We start from the raw sequence: 19,702 nt of genomic DNA on the forward strand, positions 1-19,702 counted from the left end.
ATGTTTCAAGGGTTGGCTGAAAGTACCATGTACAAGGCAGAAGAAATGATCCTGCCTGCCACCTGCACTTTGGTTCTGCTCTCTCAGAGCGCTGAGTACAGTGTAAATAAATAGAAATTATTCTTTCATGAGCTTCCTTTTTCCACAATCTCTAGAGTCTGGGAGGGCAGAGACAAGTGATGTGGTGTAACTGCCAGCTGGTCACATGGAAACATTCAGACTCGCAAAGTGAAGGTAGGGGATATTCATGTGATGTCTTTGTCATAACTATGACCTTGTGAAATGATTCACCTGGGGGCAGAGGGACAGTGGCATGAAATCTTTATAGTCTGTTAAATTCCTTTGACAGCCGTTCATGTAAAAGAACTAAAAGTTGTGCTCTAGTTCAAACAGGAATTAATTCCAGGAAGTTCTATGGCTCACGTGATACAGGAGGTTGGATTAGATGATCACAATGATCCCTTCTGACTTTATAAAGTATTAGCCTATTATTTATATCCCCACCCTTTTTAATGGAGTAATAGAAAACTGTCCCCTCCATAGACTCCAAGTTCAAGTGTGAAATTGTTCACTAGTGAAATAAGTTTGTTGGCCAGAAATCAGTTCCACTCAGACAAGTCTTGTGACTGGAGCCAAAGCACTGGGAGTCAGGACTCCTGGGTTCGATTCTTGGCTCTGACACAGACTTGTATAAACCTGGACAAGTCATGTAACTTTTCTGTCTCACTTTCCCACCCTGTAAACTATATTAACACATACCCTGATGTTGTCTACGGGTGTGTGTAGTGTTGCAGTGATTGAAGAGAAGTATTTGCTATTGTGATAGTCAGTCTTTGAATTCTGTCCTTCCTAAATCCTATGTCAAAAGTTCCTATTTTCCCCGTCCTTCCTCAGCTTCTTTGAGGCATTGTGTATTTTGCTGTTCTGACCCAACAGGTGGACTCCAAGCCAGTGGAGTTAAACCAGTGTAAAGTTGGTGTGAAAGAGAGAGGAGAACTGAGCCCTGTTTGCATCTCTCTGCCTGTGCCGGATTTCTGTCATTTACTAGAATCTGTGGCACAGTCAAAGCTACTAAGCAGGAAAGGAAAGCAAAAATAGCTTTACATCATTATAGAACCAGCTCTGTTTCTCCCCAGGGATTAACACAAGCATCTGAGAAACTGGCTTATGATTTAATTCGGTACCACTGAGCAGGTGGTTGGCACTATGGCTTCTAACAGGATTTCTGTTAGAGGCAGATTCAAGCTAGATGCTAACTTGGAACGTTTCCCTGGGGGATGGCTAAGTTGCCCCTATGCTGTCTCGTGCCTGCAGTCCTTCCAGCTGAGAACTACTTTAGACTTGATTGGGCCTCTGGCAGTGTTGGGTAATGAGAGATCAGAACCTGAGCCCTGGGTTCAGTATCTTGCATGGCAATGCAGAATATAGTGACCACTCAAGATATTGGGCCTCGAGAGTGTTGTAGGCCCAGCTAAGTGGTGTGGTGATGTGGTTGGGGAGTGCTCTGAATGTCATCCTGCACCGACACTGCTGAAAATAGAGGGGTTAAACTAAATCCAGAGGCTTTGAATCTGCTGGGGAGAGGAGGAGAAAGAACTCAAGAGACCACAGGGTGCTGGCTGAAGTGCTCTGCGACTGGTGAATGTGACGTATACCATTGTTGGGAACTTACTGCTGGGCTGATCAGGCTACGCAGACCACATATTCGGCTGCACCGGCAATTCTTGCACCAAAGGTTCCCTTAATAAGATGTCAACTGATGGAATTTCCCTTACCACAGTTGGACCCCACTATCCCACAGACTGGGCAAGATATGGCCCACAAAGAAAAGACCACCGTCAGGATCTACCACCCTAATCTCGGATATGCAGCTCAGCAGTTTCGCTTCAGGTCTGGGATGAGGCGATGCAGACCATGTTGGAGAGAGGAATGGAACAAAATTCCCCATCTGCATTAGAGGAAGGAAGCTGAAAATGAACAATCAGTATGAAGTCCTTCACCTGTGCATTAATTTTATTTTTAGGAATCTCTTCTCTAAGTTTTGCCAACTCGCCTCACTGCTGCTTTGCAGCACCCCCAGCTGTTCCAGTCCTGGGTTCACCCACAGTGTAAGTGCCATGCAGTGTAAACTGCCCTGGCGTGGCAACTGTGTTCCCTATGTATCATACCTCCTGGAGTGGGAACTAGGGTTTATCCCAGCACCTTGCTGTCCATCATGATGCACCGAAGTTAGTCCTCCATCAAGAAGGAGCATGTAGATGAGATCAGAATTTCTTTAAAGACACAGCATCAGCTAACAACAATAAATAATTGAGTTGGGGTCTCTGACTATCTGCAAGGGGTCTTGTCCAGTGCTGCATCTCCTGGGAGCAATGGGGCATTGAACTGTGCTGCTGAAAAGTGGAGCAACAGAGCCCAGCTCTTTAGAACTGGGATGCCTTTGTGCTATCCCCTGGCTTGTGTTGTGCAGCTGATACTGTGGGTCTTTCTTGTTAACATTGTGGTTAAGCTGGTTCTTGTTTCATTCTGATCTCAGCCTTGCCACAGCTTGGGCATGTGAAGCTGGGTGCGGAAAAACTGACACTCCTAGGAAGTGGGCTGCTGGTAGACATTTCCGTGACAACTTCGCTCATTTTGCGGCTGATCCCTGAGCCTTGTGACATACTCGTGAGGAAAACCACTGGCTACAGAAAGAGTGGAGATAAAATTTATCAACCTCCCATCAGACCTGAGCCTGCTGTGGTTGACAGCCTCAAAACTCTACCCCGCCTCCGCCTGGGTGACCAGGGGTTAAGCATACAACCTGCAATGTACCCAGTGAGCCAGACATTGCCAGTATAACTGCCCTCATTGGCTCTCTAATATGGGTTTCTTTCTTACTGCAAAATCCATCTAATCACTTCCTGCTCAAGCGCTTTGCCGCTCTTCCGTTATTCGCTGAGTGGCTAGCCAGTGCAGAATCAATATTTACTCCCTACAAGAAGCCTGGATTCCTCATAGGCACCAGCCAGGATCTCCGCCTAGGGATGCTCTTTCTCACTATCAGCATGCAGTAGTGAGTGCTAAAAGGAGCACAGTTTCTTTTGCAGGGTAAGATTAATCTTACCTCTGGGTAAGAGCTTTTTCAAATCTTCATTTAACCTTTGCGCTTTCGCTACTGATCACTGGATTTGCCTTTGCACTGAAGGGGGGTCAGCCTCTGAAAGCTTATCTGGGACCCATCTATCAGGGCAGCAGCATTTCTTGGGTGGAGCCCCAGCTCAGAATATGTGCTGTGCTTTTCATTTGGCTGCAGGTCTTGCTTCGTGCTGTGCAATTCAGAGTGGCTTGGTAGTTGACTAGCAGCCTGCTAAGGGGTGAATACACAGGGGAAAGCTCAGATGGGGACCAAAGAATGCCCTCTGGATTCTCCAGGGAGCCAGAAGGGGGATGTATTCCTTGTAAGATCTTTTTTTAGGACCCATTTTGCTTTTGTTTTTAAAGAGAACCTGAAATGCCTTCTGAGTAAATACGACTGTACATCTTTAAAGCACCAAGAAGGGATGGAAACTGCAGCTGAAAGAGAATTCAGGAACAAGAAGCCACAAAAACGCAACCTGGGTGTGGTATGAGTAATAAACACAGCTTTCTGAAGGCTTTGTGGCTGCCACAGTAAGTGTTTGTGGGGAGGGCATGAAGGGTGTGCAGGGGACTATGGGGTATACGTTTGTGTGTGCATAGGGGTTCTTGGCAATAGAATGGGGCCTAAGCTGCATGACTGAAGCCTTCTTATAACTTAAAATAAAATGGTTAATATAGACTTTCTTTGCATGTGCCTTTGGATTTCTCTTGCTGTGAACTACATGAAAATTGCTTTGTAAACATACACTGCCTAGATCTAAATAAGCATCTCTGCATCCTAATCTAGAGCACAGTGCTTATACTGTGTTCCTCTGATGCTGCCCTGACATAGAATAGGGAGCCTGGCTTTCCAACTCTGCAGCATGATATTCCTGAGGAACTGTTAACTCTTTGCAGACAGCGCATGTGCATAAGGCACTGCTGATAAAGGATGTTTAGCTTGAATTGGTCGTGGGTGTTTCCTTGCCTTCTCTTAGACTGCATGTAAACAAACCTTCAGTCATCTCTTCCTCTAGTGGATCCTTTTCGCGTGTGTTCAGTGGGAGCTTGCACGGATGGGTCTGAGATCTACCCAGATATTTGTAAAGAGAGGGCTCAAAATGATGGAAAAAGAATACCAGAAATATTAGATTCTGGTGGGTTGGCCTGGTACTGTAATGGTTAGTGCTCAGCACTGCTATACAGCAGATCTTGCTTCATTCTCCCTGGCTGGGAGCGATGAGGCTGCTCTGTGCTCAGGCCAGGAGAGCAATATTTACCGGAACAGCAGCTGTACATGGTGTGCGTGTGTGCCCAGGTTGTTGATCAGAGGGTCAGAGCCCATGCGCATGTGGATAGCAGTGGCTGGAGCACACCACAGCTTTGAGGAGATGTTAGGTCATACGCACTCATGCCCCAGTATGTGATGCAGCAGTGCACAAGGAACATACTGTGTGTTAGGCATGAGTTTCTCCTGCGAATATGTCCCCCTTTCCTACTTCCAAACAAAGAACTGGAGCAAACCTAATGCTCTCTTCCAATGAAGGCCTGTTGTTAATAATCTTATCTTCTTGGGCCACTTGATAGCTAGCCTGTACTGGGTACATTAAGACAAGGACAATGGTGTCCGTGTCCTAAATGTTGATATTCGTCCCCCTCCTTTATTGCTGAGTCCTAATGGACTCCACACAGTACATTTTATCTAAGGACGCCATCCGTCAATCGCAGGTGAGGTTATCTCCCAAATGTGACACACCGCTTAGCACACCCTGCTGGTCTGTACTCTCTAACCTGCTTTTACAACTCTTTGGTTATTTCCCTGCCCCAAAGACTATTTAAGGACTTGATCCTCCCGTCTGATGGGTGCAGGCAAGCTCATAGACCTGGGCCGAGTCCCACTGAAATCAGCAGGTCATTGAAGGGACCCACCTGTATAGATACAGTTGCAGGTACAGGCCCTTGAATGGTAAAAGTCTTTGGGGCAATGACTGTGCTGCCTTCTGCACAGCACTGAATAAACTCTAGGTGTTCAACAAGTAAATAACGAAGTTTCACTGGGCAGAGGGTACTAGACCATAGATCCCTGGATGATGGTTTGGGAACTTCTAGGAGGGAGCAGGGTGGACAGGGATGGACTGCAAGTGAGAGGTCTAATTCAGCTGCAATATCGAATGAATTCTCACTCTTCTGCAGATCTCTACTCTTACAGGGAGCTCCTTTGATGATCTGAAGCATCGTCCTACCAGACATGGATATCTCAAACGCTATGGTCAGGAAGCCAGGCCTGTCACAGAACAGGCTGATGGGTGTGTTAGAAACAGATGACAGCATCCAGGAAAGTGCAGCTGGTAAACAGGGAGAAAGCAAAGGGGCCAAAGGAGGGAAGGAAGAACCACCACCCCTGGAGACTCCTTACAAGAAAGAGAGCAGTGACTTTGATCCAAAAATCAAGATTAACTTGAATTATCGACCAGGACTTTCCAGCAAGTAAGTAATTATGGGATCTGCCCTTGGGAAGCCTTCCATTACCAAGTGAAATTCAAGCTGGTGCCAGAAACTTTGCAAGAGAGTGAAAATGCACAAGTCCTGCATTCTTCCTGGGGGGGGTGGTACACAGATGGAGAGGGATACATACTACCCGTTCCCCCCACACTCAGAGTGTGCACCTCTGTCTGGAACCAGAAAGTGCTGAGGCCAATACAAACAAACAAAAAGGGTTGGGGGAGTTAACTTTTTTTTTTTTTTTGTTTGGTCTTTGAGCTGAAAGAGTTTGATTCTTTCTTTTGGCAAACTGCCGTGCCCATTGCTCTTCTTGCAGTGAAACCACGGCAGCTCCTGCATCGTGGGAGATTGGTACATACTCTCTTGTTGAGTGTCTAGAACATGGTTAACTCTTCCCATTTCTCCAGTAGCCAAAAGGACGCAAATCGCTTTGAAAGAGATCGGCTCTTTGGTGCTGTCTTGAGGGGTAACCCAGAGGAGCTGGATGGTTTGCTTGATTACTTGAGCAGGACCTCCAAATTTCTCTCCAATTCAGAATATACAGGTAGATACAAGCTCAGTACTCCGGTGATTTAACACAGGCATGCCTTGATGGTGGCCTGCATAGCTCAAAGGGTTTGTTGCTCGCGTTGAATAAGCACCAAACCAAAAGTCTTTAGGCTCACAACTCCCCCTGCCCACAATACACCCTTCCACCAAATCAAAAGTTTGGACTCTGAACCTCTTGCAGCCACAAACAAGAGTTTGTGTGGTCTAGGGCTCGAGCACGGGTCTGGGTGCTGCTCCCCGCTGTGCCACTGGCTTTGTGTCATGCAGATCACTTCCTTTCTCTGTGTCTGACTTTCTCCATGTGTGAAATGAAGCTAATGATACTTTTACCCGCCTGTGTACAAAGCACTTTGAGATCTGGGGATGTAAAGTGCTAAGCAATATGGGGTTTTTTTTAAGCTCTTTGCTTCTAGTGCAGGCTGGAAATACCATGAGAAAGGGATTTTTAATTTAATGTGTTTAATGCTACATTGACAGTTAAGTTCTGGGCAAGACGAAACTGATGGTGCAGTCATGTACAAAACACAATTATGCCCCGCTCCATGCTGTCTCTCTCTCTTCCAGATGCCAAGACAGGTAAGACCTGCTTAATGAAAGCCCTGCTGAATTTAAAAGATGGGACAAATGCCACTATCCCACTGTTGCTAGAAATAGACCAGAAGACTGAGACTCCAAGGCCACTTGTCAATGCTGCATGCACCAATAGTTACTATGCAGGTAAGGGTTCTCCAGCACTGTGTGACTGACTTTGAAGTCAACAATTAGCAAGGCAGCATCTATGGAAAATAACAGGAATTGGATGGATGCATAATTGATAGGATGTTGGAGTTCTTCGTTTGTGGAATGGGTATACTGATGGCCTGGACACAGAAAAGGGAGCTGGGCATTTCTGAGTTCTAATTCCATCTCTGATACCTACTTCTCTGGCCTTGAGCAATTCACTTAACCGCTCTGTGCCTCAGTTCTGTCATCTGAGAAATGGGGGTAATACTGGCTTATTTACACAGGATTATGGTGAGGTTCTGTTGTTAAGGTTTGTAAAGTGCTTTGGAGAAGCAAAAAGATTACGTAGTATTATTCAGTGAAAACAAGTTACATTTAAGAAATGAATGAGTTCTGCTAAGCGGATTTATCCTTTTAATAGCTAATATTCAAAAGAAACATACCTCTGTGTGCACGTATATTACCTTTATCTTTCTAGATCATTATTACTGCTTCATGGTCTTGAGGTCATGGGTCAGATCTGAGATCTTATCGTAACTCTAAGAGAAATTACACTGTTCAGCTCCTCGTAGTCTTGGGGGAGTTTGTGTCTGACAGCTCACATGCTCAGTGTCCAAATTGCATTTCCAGCGGTCGCTGTTGCAAAGTCAGCATTTGCTACAAGTTCCCTGCACACAGTATGTCTGGGAGTCCATGATTATTTCACCATATTGACAGTATTGCTGGTGGTGATTTGATACGTTGGTGGGGTTTTCTGGAAAGGCCTTTCCTGCTCCATCTGTCCGTGGCACCATCGCAACAAGCTCTGACTGCAAAGCCTGTTTTCTTAGGTCAGACTGCACTCCACATTGCCATAGAGAAGAGGCACCTAGGTTTAGTGAAACTGCTGGTAGAGAATGGAGCCGATGTCCATGCCAGAGCCCATGGTGAATTCTTCAGGAAGAAGAAAGAAGGAGTGGGTTTTTATTTTGGTAAGCCAGCACTGCAGGCTCCGGCTTGCTATCTGGGAACCCTGCAGTATGTGGAGACACTGTCCCATCCTGGGTTTGCCCCTCCATGCATTTGGTGTAATCTCCTCCATCCCATAACCCTGGGTGCCCCATCCTACTAAGGGCGCTAGACCTCTTCACCAGACTGAGCTGTCCTCTGCACCAGTCGGTGCTTGCCTCCTGCCGTTCAACTGTGTGCACTTGTCCCTCTCGAGGGACATGGGACTGCTTCAGACCCCCCACATGTGTGGACTAAGCCCAAAAATAGATGGAGGGAGTGGATGCTGATGGCGTGCTGCCAAAATCTGAGTCTGGCAAAGTGGTCCAGCTGCTTCCAGAAGTAGCGAGGGATTGTTTTTCTGTACCAATTAACTACAAAACATCCAAGCCTGAATACAGAGATTCAGCCAGAAAAAGCCCACCACTGTTACAGTAACAAGACTCTGCAGAGTAAGATATAAATGTTCCTCCTAAAACTACTTTTTCTTTTTTTTTTTTTTTTCCCAAAACCCTGCCTCCATCTCTCCAGGTGAACTTCCCCTCTCCTTGGCTGCTTGCACCAACCAGCTTGATGTGATAAAATACCTCCTTGATAACCCCTACCAGAAAGCCAGACTCCAGAAACAGGATTCCCTGGGCAACACGGTTCTCCATGCCCTGGTGATGATCGCAGATGACACCGAGCAGAACACTGAGTTAGTGAGCAAGATGTATGATGAGATCTTAAAGGCAGGCATGAAGATTAACCCAGCAGAGAAGCTCGAGGAGATAGTGAACCGGGCTGGGTTAACGCCACTGAAACTGGCTGCCAAGGAGGGCAAAGTAGAGGTAAACGCAATGAGAGTGGTTCTCTGGGCATGGCTAGAAATAGTGAGGACAGTGGAGTGAGTCCCCTGCCTAGAGGCTGGGTCTGATGTACGTGCATCCTACGTTACTGCACGTGAGACTCTCCAGCAGTGCCACCGCAGGAGGCATGAAAAAACCCTCTTCCAGACCCTCCTGTTAGGAGCTGTGCTGATGTGATCACAGCTGGGAGCTCCTGGGCTGGGTTGAGAGTTGTTACTCCTTTGACTGAACTTTTAGAAGCTGTTCTTAGTTTGCCTCAAGTTCTTGGCCGGATCATATGTGTGACCAAGAACATACCTGCAAAGTGTATGCAGGCAGCAGGTTACAGGCTTGAAGACAACTCAAGTATGCTGGGAATTTCATTTTACATTCTAATGTATAATTAGTATAATAAACATAAACTTTCCCTTCAGATTTTCAGACACATTCTCCAAAGAGAGATCAAGGATCCAGAGTACCGGCACTTGTCTCGCAAGTTCACTGAATGGACCTATGGACCTGTCCATGTATCTCTCTATGACTTGTCCTCTGTAGATAGTTATGAGAAAAACTCTGTGCTGGAGATCCTTGCTGAGAGCAGTGACACACCAGTGAGTCCTGAAGACTTATTTAAAATCAAATATAGAATGGCTTTGTCCAGTTTTTTATAGTGTTACCATAAATTATGTAAATCATGTAGATTAATTTGGCATTTCAGATTGTTCTATTTTAGGGTGGGAAATGTGTGAATTTGTTCATTTTTTAATGATGAGGAATTTACATATATGGTTAATGTTATTAAACCCCTTCAGCTTTGTTGCTAATCTGCAATAAGGAAGGAGTTTGGGACCTTTATATTCTGTTCCCTGATGTGGAGCAGTGACTCAGCCTGGGTGTCTCCAAGTACAGGGCTATAAGACTCGGGCAGTATCCAAGTCCAATAGGATGCCAGCGTCCTTTCATGCTGAGAGGTCTGATGAAAGACACATGCAGGGCTTCTGGCCTCTGAATTCCAACACTGGATGAAGAAGGCTTTATGGTGATTCTGGATCCCTGATGACGTGTTATTTTTTCTTCCTTTCACCCTAGAATCGATACAAGATGGTGGTTTTGGAGCCGCTGAACAAACTGCTCCAGCACAAATGGGACTCATTTGCTGCCAGGAGATTTTACTTAAGTTTTTTCTCTTATTTTATATTCATGGCCATCTTCACGGTCCTTGCCTACCATCGTCCCCTGCAGTTACAGGTAGGGCTGGCTTACTTGGATGGGATGGAGTGAGCTTGAATGCTGGGGCTGTGGTTTAAGGGGTTTAAAGGGCTTTGGGTGGCTACAGCTCCCACTGCTGTCTTCACATTCTTGTTTTTATCTTGCAGTCTCCGTTTCCTACAGAGTTCACAGCTATCGGCTTCCTGCAACTCACTGGACAGATCGTTGTTTTCCTGGGAGGCTTTTATCTCATAATTGCTCAGGTACAAAGATATCTAAAAAAGAAAAGGAGTACTTGTGGCACCTTAGAGACTAACCAATTTATTTGAGCATAAGCTTTCATGAGCTACAGATGAAGTGAGCTGTAGCTCACGAAAGCTTATGCTCAAATAAATTGGTTAGTCTCTAAGGTGCCACAAGTACTCCTTTTCTTTTTGCGAATACAGACTAACATGGCTGTTACTTTGAAAGATATCTAACTTATCTGCTCTGAAATAAAACCACCACCCCCATGGCATTGGTACACCACTCTTATTTATTTCCATAATATCATAAATGTGCACAAAGCTTCACAGATAAATGGAAGGAGAGGTTCCTGCCATCAGGTGCTTGCAATATAAGCAGGATATAGCAAGCAAAGGATGACACAAAGGGAGGATTAGTAAGATGGGCACAACGTAAAAGGTCACGAGGGGTTTTATGTTGTACAATAGCAAATGTACATTAATGATTGGATAGACTATATTAAAAAGACACATACAAGATCTGTGGCTCCGTTACTATTTCTTTATTGGCTCTGTGTTACCAGGAGCCCTTTTCCATCCCTGAAGAGGGATGGTCTGAATTTTTCTATCATTGGAGCAAACGGTGTAAATATAAGAGCTATGAAGAAACCATTCACTGTGCAGTAGATTATCCCAGCAGGGGCTGGACTCAGATGTGTCTTGCTGCGTTAAGGAACTGTCCCTGTTGATTTCTCCCTTTTCTGATAGGGTCTGTACTTTTCGAGGAGATGGCGGAACCTGAAGAACGTGTTCTCCGATGGCTGCATTGAGGTCTTTCTGTACGTTCTTTAGGTTGTGGGAAATGAAAGTTAATATAAAATCAAACAGCTGTTAAGAGGCAACTGAACTGGCAAGAGGTAGCTAGGCAGGTGGTGAGCAGAAATGATCCATTCTCTCTCACAGCATGCTTGTTCTGCTGTTATGTCATCTTTCCAACCAACTCTTTGCTTGTTTGTTCCACTGGTTGCCTCTTGTCATAACTCTAGATTGTGAGCTCTCTAGGTCTTTCTCTTTTTTTTTCATCTGTACTGTGCCTGGTGCAATAGAGCCTTGACCCTTGATTGGGGCATCAAGGTGCTACTGTAATACAGATGATAATAACATGAACTCATATGTGGAATTGCTCATTTAGTGACTGAGATTTGGCCATGTGGCCTAGTGGACAGAGCACTGGACTGGGATTCAGGAGACTTGGGGTCCATTTCTGGCTCCACCAGTGGCTCCCATTGAAGTCATGGCCTTGGGCAAGTCACTTCATCTTCCCGTGCCTCAGTTTCCCAGTCTGTAAAATGGGATAATACACTGACCTCCATTTGTAAAGCACATTGAGATCAATGGTTGAAGATCGCTATATGAGAGCGAGGTGTTTTTGTTAAGGGGAAGAGACTTTATAATTTTTGTGTGTGTGTATATTTCTATATGTGATGGGTCTGATTCTCTCCATTTTTACACCAGTTATACACGTGTAACTCCACTGAAATCAGGCCTGGTATATGTAAATGTATCTGGTGGAAAAGAGATGAGTCAGGCCCAGTATATCTGAGATTTTCCGTAATGTGAACTTCACTAATGTCTAATGAATCTGCAATATACTTGTGCAGAAAGTATGTTACAGATGGATTTAGATACTAACTCACCTATAACTACAGGATCTGATTAGCTGCCACTTTATACCCCATTGGGTAACCTTGCAAGATGCAGCTGGCTGTGCCCAGTGTGGCACAAAAAGGATTTGGCGTTCAGACTTTCAGCTCACTGTGTGACTGATTGTTTCCTCCCCTTCCCCCAGCTTGCTCCAGGCAATCTCGCTGCTGCTTTCAGCTGTCCTGTATATTGTGAGTTCAGAAGACTATGTACCGATGATGGTATTCTCCTTACTGCTGGGATGGGTGAACATGCTGTACTACACTCGGGGCTTCCAGTGGACTGGGATCTATTGCGTCATGATACAGAAGGTCAGTATGGAGCAACAGCCTGTAAGAGATGGTCAGGGATATCAGGCATTGTCCAAATGCTGCAGTTACTGTTCTCCCGTCAGGACCATCAGAAATATGAAAGGAGCTAATACTTAGGCTGTGGACACTGAAATTCCATCCCATTTGAGTAAATGTATTCTCTCAGCGGAGGTGGGATGCTGCATGGGGCAGACCAGTGGCTCAGTTTGCAGCAGGTTTTCAAATATTGGCTCAGGTGACAAGAAAAAATGAGTTTGTTGGGACTCATCCTGGTCCCCCACAGTAGCTGACATTTGCCTGCCTGTCACAACCCTCCCTCCCCCGCCAATAAACAAAGCACAACACAAAACACAGAGTGCGAGTCTGTTCAGGAGATGTTTCCTAGCATTGGAAAGTCTGGATTGAGGCACATAAGCAGATTTGTGTGTGCTGCTCAGGATTGGAGAAGCAGGGGATGCTCCATATCAGAGATGAGGTACATCAGCAATGCGGGGAGGGGGGGAGTGAAAAAGAGAGGGGGAGGGAGGGCTGGCGTAGCCAGATGTGTTGTAGCAGTTCACAGCCCTGAGATGAATTTATAATAAAAAGAGAAAAAGTGTATTTTCAAAGAACAGAGAATCACAGATTCAAGTGACCAAGAATTATGGAAACAGATGGTTATAATAAAACAGAAGCATAACATGCACCTAAGAGACTAATCATAACCTTGACAGGCTACTCTCCTGTATCTCAAAACATTTCTCGCCGTCATGCAGAGCCCTTATGCAGAGCTTGCTGATCTTCATTCAATTCAGGATCCAGGTTGTTGTGATCCACCCCCCTCTGCCAAGGATGTTCCTCAGTGAAATAGATCACAAAATGTCCTTTTTTTTTCTCCAAAGTTTGTCGTCCTTTCGAGAGGCAGGAAAACCCCTGGTGCTCAGATTCCTGTGTGCTCTCCCATGTTTGTTTCACCCCCTCCCCCCACCAGTCAACTTGGTGACTTCATATGCAAATAGCACTTCCTGTGTGTTGGTTTAAAAATGCTTAATTTACATGAGAGACAGGGCGGATAGGTCTGGTGAAAGCTGCTTATCAACCCTGCCTGGAACACAGATTCTAAAAATATTTTCCGTATGTACGTACAACTTTTAAAATAACACCCGTACTTGCATCTCTCAATGCTTATCGTGACCAGTATGGCCTAAGCTTTCCTTTGGTACCTCACACAACATTCTTTATAGATAAATACAATGACAGCAATGAGTTAGGTGTACTGAGTTTGTCAGGCCTAATAGGAGTTGGTGACTCAGAGCAGTGAACCACCAGTGGGCCTCTGTATCACATCCTCATCTATTGAATGGGAGTAATAATACTTCCTGACCTGCCTCCCTTGCGAGGGACTGTGAGGATTAATGAGTTAATGTTGCCGGAACTGGTGCAGAGCCAAATATATTTATTTGATAGGTGCGCTAGTTTCCTGTTGTCCTGGTAATTTTGTGCTGTAAAAATATCATGTGAAGTTATTGGTGATTAATAACGCTGCCTTTTGCTCTGTCTCCAGACCATCCTGAGGGACCTGCTGCGTTTCCTCATGGTTTATGTGATCTTCCTCTTTGGCTTTGCAGCAGGTGAGGATTGACTCAGCACTGTGTTACAGGTAGACCTGCCAGGAGGAGACTTGCCAGGAAAGATTCATTGTTCTGCTTTCGTTACAGCTCTGGTCACCCTCACAGGGGATGCTCCTCCAACTTCCCAGAACAAGTCTGTTACCCAAGAGGATGGCGATAAAGGCCATGTTGTGTACAGTGGGTTGCTGAGCACCTCCTTGGAGCTCTTCAAGTTCACCATCGGCATGGGGGACCTGGAGTTCCAGGAGCATGTGAAATTCAAATACTTTGTCCTGCTGCTGCTGCTGCTGTTTGTGATCCTGACCTACATCCTCCTGCTTAACATGCTGATCGCCCTGATGAGCGAGACTGTCACCAGTGTCTCTGGTTACAGCAAGAGTGTCTGGAAGCTGCAGGTATGTCCGTTGCACCACTCACCTGGTCTCTAATATAGGCCTTATATTATGTGCTAAATGTGGGCCTGAGAGAGCCATTTGCAACAAATTCTCTCCCGCTGTGCATGCACTGGGATATCAGATTTGACGCACGTTTTCACTGAGCTCTAAAGTTTTATTAAAAGTGTAATGAGATTTTTCTCTCGCCACGTTTCTATAGTACCCATCACCTTAGTATCTAAAGTGCTGAGATATCTGCCTTCCAGATCTACTTGTAAAGACTGTGACCTCCTTACTGGGTGGGACTGTACATTTTAAGTGCTTCTTTGTCACTTCCCTGCCTCTGGGAGACAAGAGGAAGTGACGCTGCGCTGTGGTGCTTGTTGAGGGAAATTAACAGCTGAGTTTATTGGGAGATTTATTCCAACTCCTCAACCTGGGAGAGCTGATTCTGGTCTTCCAGAGGCTCCATGCAAGCAAGCTCTCCTCGCAGATTGAGTGACAATAAAACACAGGATAAAACCCCGACAGCATCACAATACTTTCATTGGTTGAGCATACCATGGGAGCAAAACCATGTTAGGAGACAGACGTTTAACCCTTTTGCAGGTGTCATGCCTTTGTTACTTGAGATGTTTCTGTTCTCGTGTGTGGGGCTCTGTGAAGATTTGTCTGTGTTTTTATACCTTCTGTTGGCTTACCCCAGTTTAGAGGAATTTCTAATGCAGTTAGCAGCTCCTTCCATGACTTGTAAGGTGATGCTAGGCTGTGCTTAGTCAGTCTGGGAGCTAGAGAGAACTACAGGATCTGTCAGAGTCCAAAATCCCCTTTTATACTGATGGCAACCCAGTCCTCTTTTGCTCTATCTAGAAAATTGCAGAGTTTAGAGTAATTTCTTAAGCCCACAGGCCTAGGAGACTTTAGGGTATGTCCTGACAGCAGTAACAGAGCCAAGGAACATTCACAAAAGTGCCTTTCCCAGTCACGACACTGGTGGATGGGGAAGACTTGACTGGAACTTAGGCTAGCAGGCTAGCTCCGTGACTGGGTTTTGGCTGCACCAGTTCTTCTCTAACATGGACTTGTACCCTCAGAGAGCCATTGCCATTCTGGAAATAGAGAAGTCCTGGCTGTGGTGCCCAAGAAGAAGGCAGAGATCTGGCTGCTTCTTGTCTGTGAGCCTTGATGATAAGGAAGATCAGAGATGGTGTTTCAGGTAAGATAGAAAGTGGAGGCAGCTGCCCACATTCTGAATTCTGTGTGTTGGCCTTGTGTGTGAATGGGGAGCTGGTTTGTTCATATCTGTGTGTATGTATCTATATGTATGTATATGAATGAGAAATGCACCTATGGACACTCAATTATCTAGGTTTCAGAATAGCAGCCGTGTTAGTCTGTCTTCGCAAAAAGAAAAGGAGGACTTGTGGCACCTTAGAGACTAACCAATTTATTTGAGCATAATCTTTCGTGAGTTACAGCTCACTTCATCGGATGCAATGGAACATATAGTAATATACACACAGATAAGTTGGAAGTTACCATGCAAACTGAGAGGCTAATTAGTTAAGATGAGCTATTATCGGCAGGAGAAGGAACTTTTATCGTGATAATCAAGATGGCTCATTTAGACAGTTGACAAGAAGGTGTGAGGATACTTAACTTATTAAAGAAATAGATTCAGTATGTGTAATGACCCAGCCACTCCCAGTCTCTATTCAAACCCAATTTAATGGTATCTAGTTTGCATATTAATTCAAGCTCAGCAGTTTCTCCTTGGAGTCTGTTTTTGAAGCTTTTCTGTTGCAAAATTGCCACCCTTAAATCTTTTACTGAGTGGCCACAGAGGTTGAAGTGTTCTCCTACCCGTTTTTGAATATTATGATTCCTGATGTCAGATTTGTGTCCATTTATTCTTTTACGTAGAGACTGTCCGGTTTGGCCAATGTACATGGCAGAGGGGCATTGCTGGCACATGATGGCATAGATCACATTGGTAGATGTGGAGGCGAACGAGCCCCTGATGGCGGGGCTAATGTGATTAGGTCCTATGATGGTGTCACTTGAATAAATATGTGGACAGAGTTGGCATCGGGCTTCGTTGCAAAGATAGCTTCCTGAGTTAGTGTTTTTGTTGTGTGGTTGCTGGTGAGTATTTGCTTCAGGTTGGGGGGCTGTCTGTAAGCGAGGACTGAGGGTGAGGGGGTGAGAAAACCTGGATTTGTGCTGGAAATGGCCCAACTTGATGATCACTTTAGATAACCTATTACCAGCAGGACAGTGGGGTGGGAGGAGGTATTGTTTTATGATCTCTGTGTGTATATAAAATCTGCTGCAGTTTCCACGGTATGCATCCGATGAAGTGAGCTGTAGCTCACGAAAGCTCATGCTCAAATAAATTGGTTAGTCTCTAAGGTGCCACAGGTACTCCTTTTCTTTTTGCGAATACAGACTAACACGGCTGTTACTCTGAAATCCATCGGAATGGATGTCACTGGGATGCCACAGATGCAGCCTTGGTATGCAGCTGTATGGTCAGTATGTTTTGCCCCAGTGCCTCATTGTCTACTGGCTGATGGGGGAAATTGTTCTATTTTCTGTCTCCAGAGTGGAGGAGATTAACTGGGCCAACTGGGAAAAGGAGCTGGGAGTCATCAAGGAGGATCCTGGGAACTCCAGAGACTTGGAAATAGAATCCCTAGGTAAAATATCCCAGGGCTGAGCAGAGGATGTCAGCCCCTTTTCTACTACCTGCTGGGCAAATGCTTTATGCACTTCGCCTGTTATCTCTTTGGTGGACTCTGTGTGCCAGAAATTTCAGGTGGATTTGCCCTCACCCCCGATACACCCTGTGAAACTGCTGTCTATCAAGTGTCTTGCAGCCATCGCACCTTCATTTGTGATCTGGTCAGCGTGCACAATCCAAGTAAGCTTGGGTCTGTTCCGTACTTGAATGGAGGACGCCTTAAGAAAAATAATGTTCTGCAATAAACACTGTTGAGGATTCAGTTAAGTGCCTTCAGGTCCAAACTAAACCAATGGCCCAGGTGTTTCCTTTTATGGGAAATGTAAAACTAAGGTCCAGCCCCAGTGTGGTGTTAAAGGTCCCAGGGCACATTCAGCAAGAGTCGGGGTGTTAACCTTGGCATCGTGGCCAAATTCTAACTTGTAGAATCACATTCTACTTGCCTGAACATCCTCCGCACTTTCAAGTGGATACAGTCCCATCCCCCTTCACCACCTCCTGTCTTGAGCTGTGGTGCAGCATACCTGTGCGTGGTTAAGGAGCCCTGCACTGAAAACAGAGATTTGTTCCTTTCAATGAAAATATATTGTTTGCTTAATCTGCCAGGTCTTGTGTAGGAGCCCCATCAGGATTAACCCGACCCTTTCACTGTTCCATCTTTGGTTGGTCTCCAACTGCTGGCCTAAAGGGAGTGGGATGGGGAGGTTTACAGCACTTCAAAAATGCCTCAAATAGAATTTTTTTAGTTTTATGTAAACCTGCAATAGCCCTAGGACCAGCTCAATACCCTCTTCCTTATCTTTGTCATCTCCCTACTAACTAAGGGCCACCATTGTTATGTCTCGTGTTACAGTGAAGAGAGTGCGGGACAAGATGTCACGGGCGCAAGCAAACTCAGCAGAACTGGAGGAGCAGTTGCCATTACATCCCATCAACCAGTAAATGAGAGGAGGCCACTAGAAAAGGACAAGCCAAGAGACTGTAGCATGTTCTCGGCATTGGGATCCCGTCATTGCTCCCATCTGTAACGGAATTCTTCATTCTATGGTGCCACTAATGTTGAGATGGAAAAGTAATCCGTATTAACATGTCTCATCAAACACTGTGTTTCAGTCTGTGTTTTGTGCGTACAAAGTATTTCCTTTGAAGAAATAATTTCTGTTCAACTTCTTCTGCCTGATACTTTCTTCCTACAATGCTTAAAAAGAGGATGTGTGTGTGAGAGAGATTGGGGGTGTGTATCCTCGATGGGATGGTTTTGTAATCGAAGCCTCAGGTTTGAAATTTCTCTCTGGAAGGCCAGGTTAAAATTTCATTTGAGTCAATTTAGCCCTTCATGCTTGTGAGACAGGAAAACTTAGTTCCATGCAGCTCAATATGTGTAGAACTTTTGGATGATACTTTTCCAACCACAGGACCTGTCTGCTGTGTACTGACAGTATAAGATACCAAGTACTTTTTGTGAGAACAGAACTTTGTCCTAGTGTTTGTGGCCAGAAAAATGTTCTCTTCTGCACTGTTATCCTCAATCCCACATGTGACTGCATTTCAGGCAATCTATCTGGGAAGTGCTTTGGAATTAAAGGTGTATAAAGCATTGTTCAAAGTTTCTGATGGCATGAGGTTGGCTTGTATGCAAGACAGTGTGTGTCACTTTGGGAGGTGTGTTAAGAGGTATTCAAGCTGAAACATTAAGCTCAGTGCTGCGGCTTCTGTCATAGCAAAGGTAGCAAATCTTGGCATTTTGACAGCCTCAGAACCATTAACCTGTATCTGAACGGAAGGTGGCAAAGTCACTTGAAAGTTGTATGCTTTGCTAACAGCTGCACTCCAAGCTGTTTCTTATTGAAACTGTGACTTAGAAATGCAAATATATATGGCATCCCTTCCCCACAGGTGTGCTCTTCTTCAAATGAGAGCTGCTGAGCACTGCATATCAGAGCTTCTTGAAGATGCAGGGGCTAATACAACCTCTGCCATTTTCACCCTTCTTAAACAACTTCCTGTTCCCTTCTGTGGACTTCTGTCATGCTCCAAATGGTTGCTAAGTTTATGTTGATTTTCACATGCTGACCACCTCAGACAGGGTGAGATGCATGCTGTGAAATTCTGCTGGAAAGCAGGAAGAGAAATTTAGTCCTCTGTATTAAAAAAAAGTGGTAGCTTGAAAATTTTCCATATGGTATCCAGTGCACCAGGGACGTTTCACTGAAAGAGTTTGTCTCAGGGGTTTCTAGAACTCCACATACACACTCCTGGAGCGGGTTGTCAGGGTTGTGCTCTGAGTCAGGGTTGGAGAGTGTTGGCAGAGTTGGGCGCAGTCTCTGCTTGCCCTAGGCCAGGCTCAAACCAGTGCTATCGGACCCTTGTTTTCATGAGCACTGAAATGTGACAGAGACCTCCAGCCAATTCCCGCATCCATCTTTGAAGTTGTAAATGCATCATCTTGGTTTCCAATGCATCTTTGATCAGAGGGAACAGCCAAAGGCAATGTTCAAAGAAGCATTTTAATACTAAAATGTTGGGGAAAGTGAGTACGTAATATGGCAGATTAGGCAAAACAAGACCTGCCATTTCAGATCTCTGCCTGGAGGCGGAACAGGGAAACCAGGCAAGTTGTCATACAGAGATGAATCGACTCTGTCCTTTTGCTGAAGTGATACTTTTGTGGATTGATTTCTTTCCCTTTTCCCCACCCTGGTGGTATATGACTGTCTGGTGTTCTTACCACTTTCTCAGCTGACTCTCCCTGTTCATTCTCAGACCCCTGCTCTAGCTACTAGATCACACGTCCCCGGGCATCACCGTCTGCTGCCTCTTACTGGTGAAGGTGACAAGAT

The 19,702-nt window shown here is 45.3% G+C and overlaps 2 protein-coding genes across 5 annotated transcripts in view; one reads left to right on the forward strand and one right to left on the reverse strand.

Moving 5' to 3' along the window:
• Positions 1-18,471, forward strand: part of LOC125623959 (transient receptor potential cation channel subfamily V member 2) — a 33,804-nt gene extending 15,333 nt beyond the window's left edge. For 2 of the 4 annotated variants that reach the window (XM_048824129.2, XM_048824131.2), the window contains exons 3-18: positions 3,484-3,651; positions 5,293-5,586; positions 6,009-6,145; positions 6,715-6,867; positions 7,704-7,844; positions 8,392-8,690; positions 9,122-9,298; positions 9,777-9,935; positions 10,064-10,159; positions 10,889-10,959; positions 11,970-12,135; positions 13,679-13,745; positions 13,833-14,140; positions 15,214-15,335; positions 16,724-16,818; positions 17,716-18,471. In XM_048824129.2, the coding sequence (XP_048680086.1) occupies positions 5,348-5,586; positions 6,009-6,145; positions 6,715-6,867; positions 7,704-7,844; positions 8,392-8,690; positions 9,122-9,298; positions 9,777-9,935; positions 10,064-10,159; positions 10,889-10,959; positions 11,970-12,135; positions 13,679-13,745; positions 13,833-14,140; positions 15,214-15,335; positions 16,724-16,818; positions 17,716-17,804 (2,319 nt within the window). In that variant the 5' untranslated portion in view covers positions 3,484-3,651; positions 5,293-5,347 and the 3' untranslated portion in view covers positions 17,805-18,471. Of the gene's footprint in view, positions 1-2,607; positions 3,091-3,483; positions 3,652-5,292; positions 5,587-6,008; positions 6,146-6,714; positions 6,868-7,703; positions 7,845-8,391; positions 8,691-9,121; positions 9,299-9,776; positions 9,936-10,063; positions 10,160-10,888; positions 10,960-11,969; positions 12,136-13,678; positions 13,746-13,832; positions 14,141-15,213; positions 15,336-16,723; positions 16,819-17,715 lie in introns of those variants that run through there. The other 2 variants (XM_048824132.2, XM_048824128.2) reach the window with 2 other exon arrangements.
• LOC125623962 (uncharacterized) overlaps positions 1-19,702 on the reverse strand; it is a 54,313-nt gene that overhangs the window by 28,857 nt on the left and 5,754 nt on the right. The gene's annotated exons all lie outside the window — the stretch shown is intronic.

Source organism: Caretta caretta, chromosome 17 (genome assembly GCF_965140235.1).
Source record: "Caretta caretta isolate rCarCar2 chromosome 17, rCarCar1.hap1, whole genome shotgun sequence".
Lineage (NCBI taxonomy): Eukaryota > Metazoa > Chordata > Testudines > Cheloniidae > Caretta > Caretta caretta.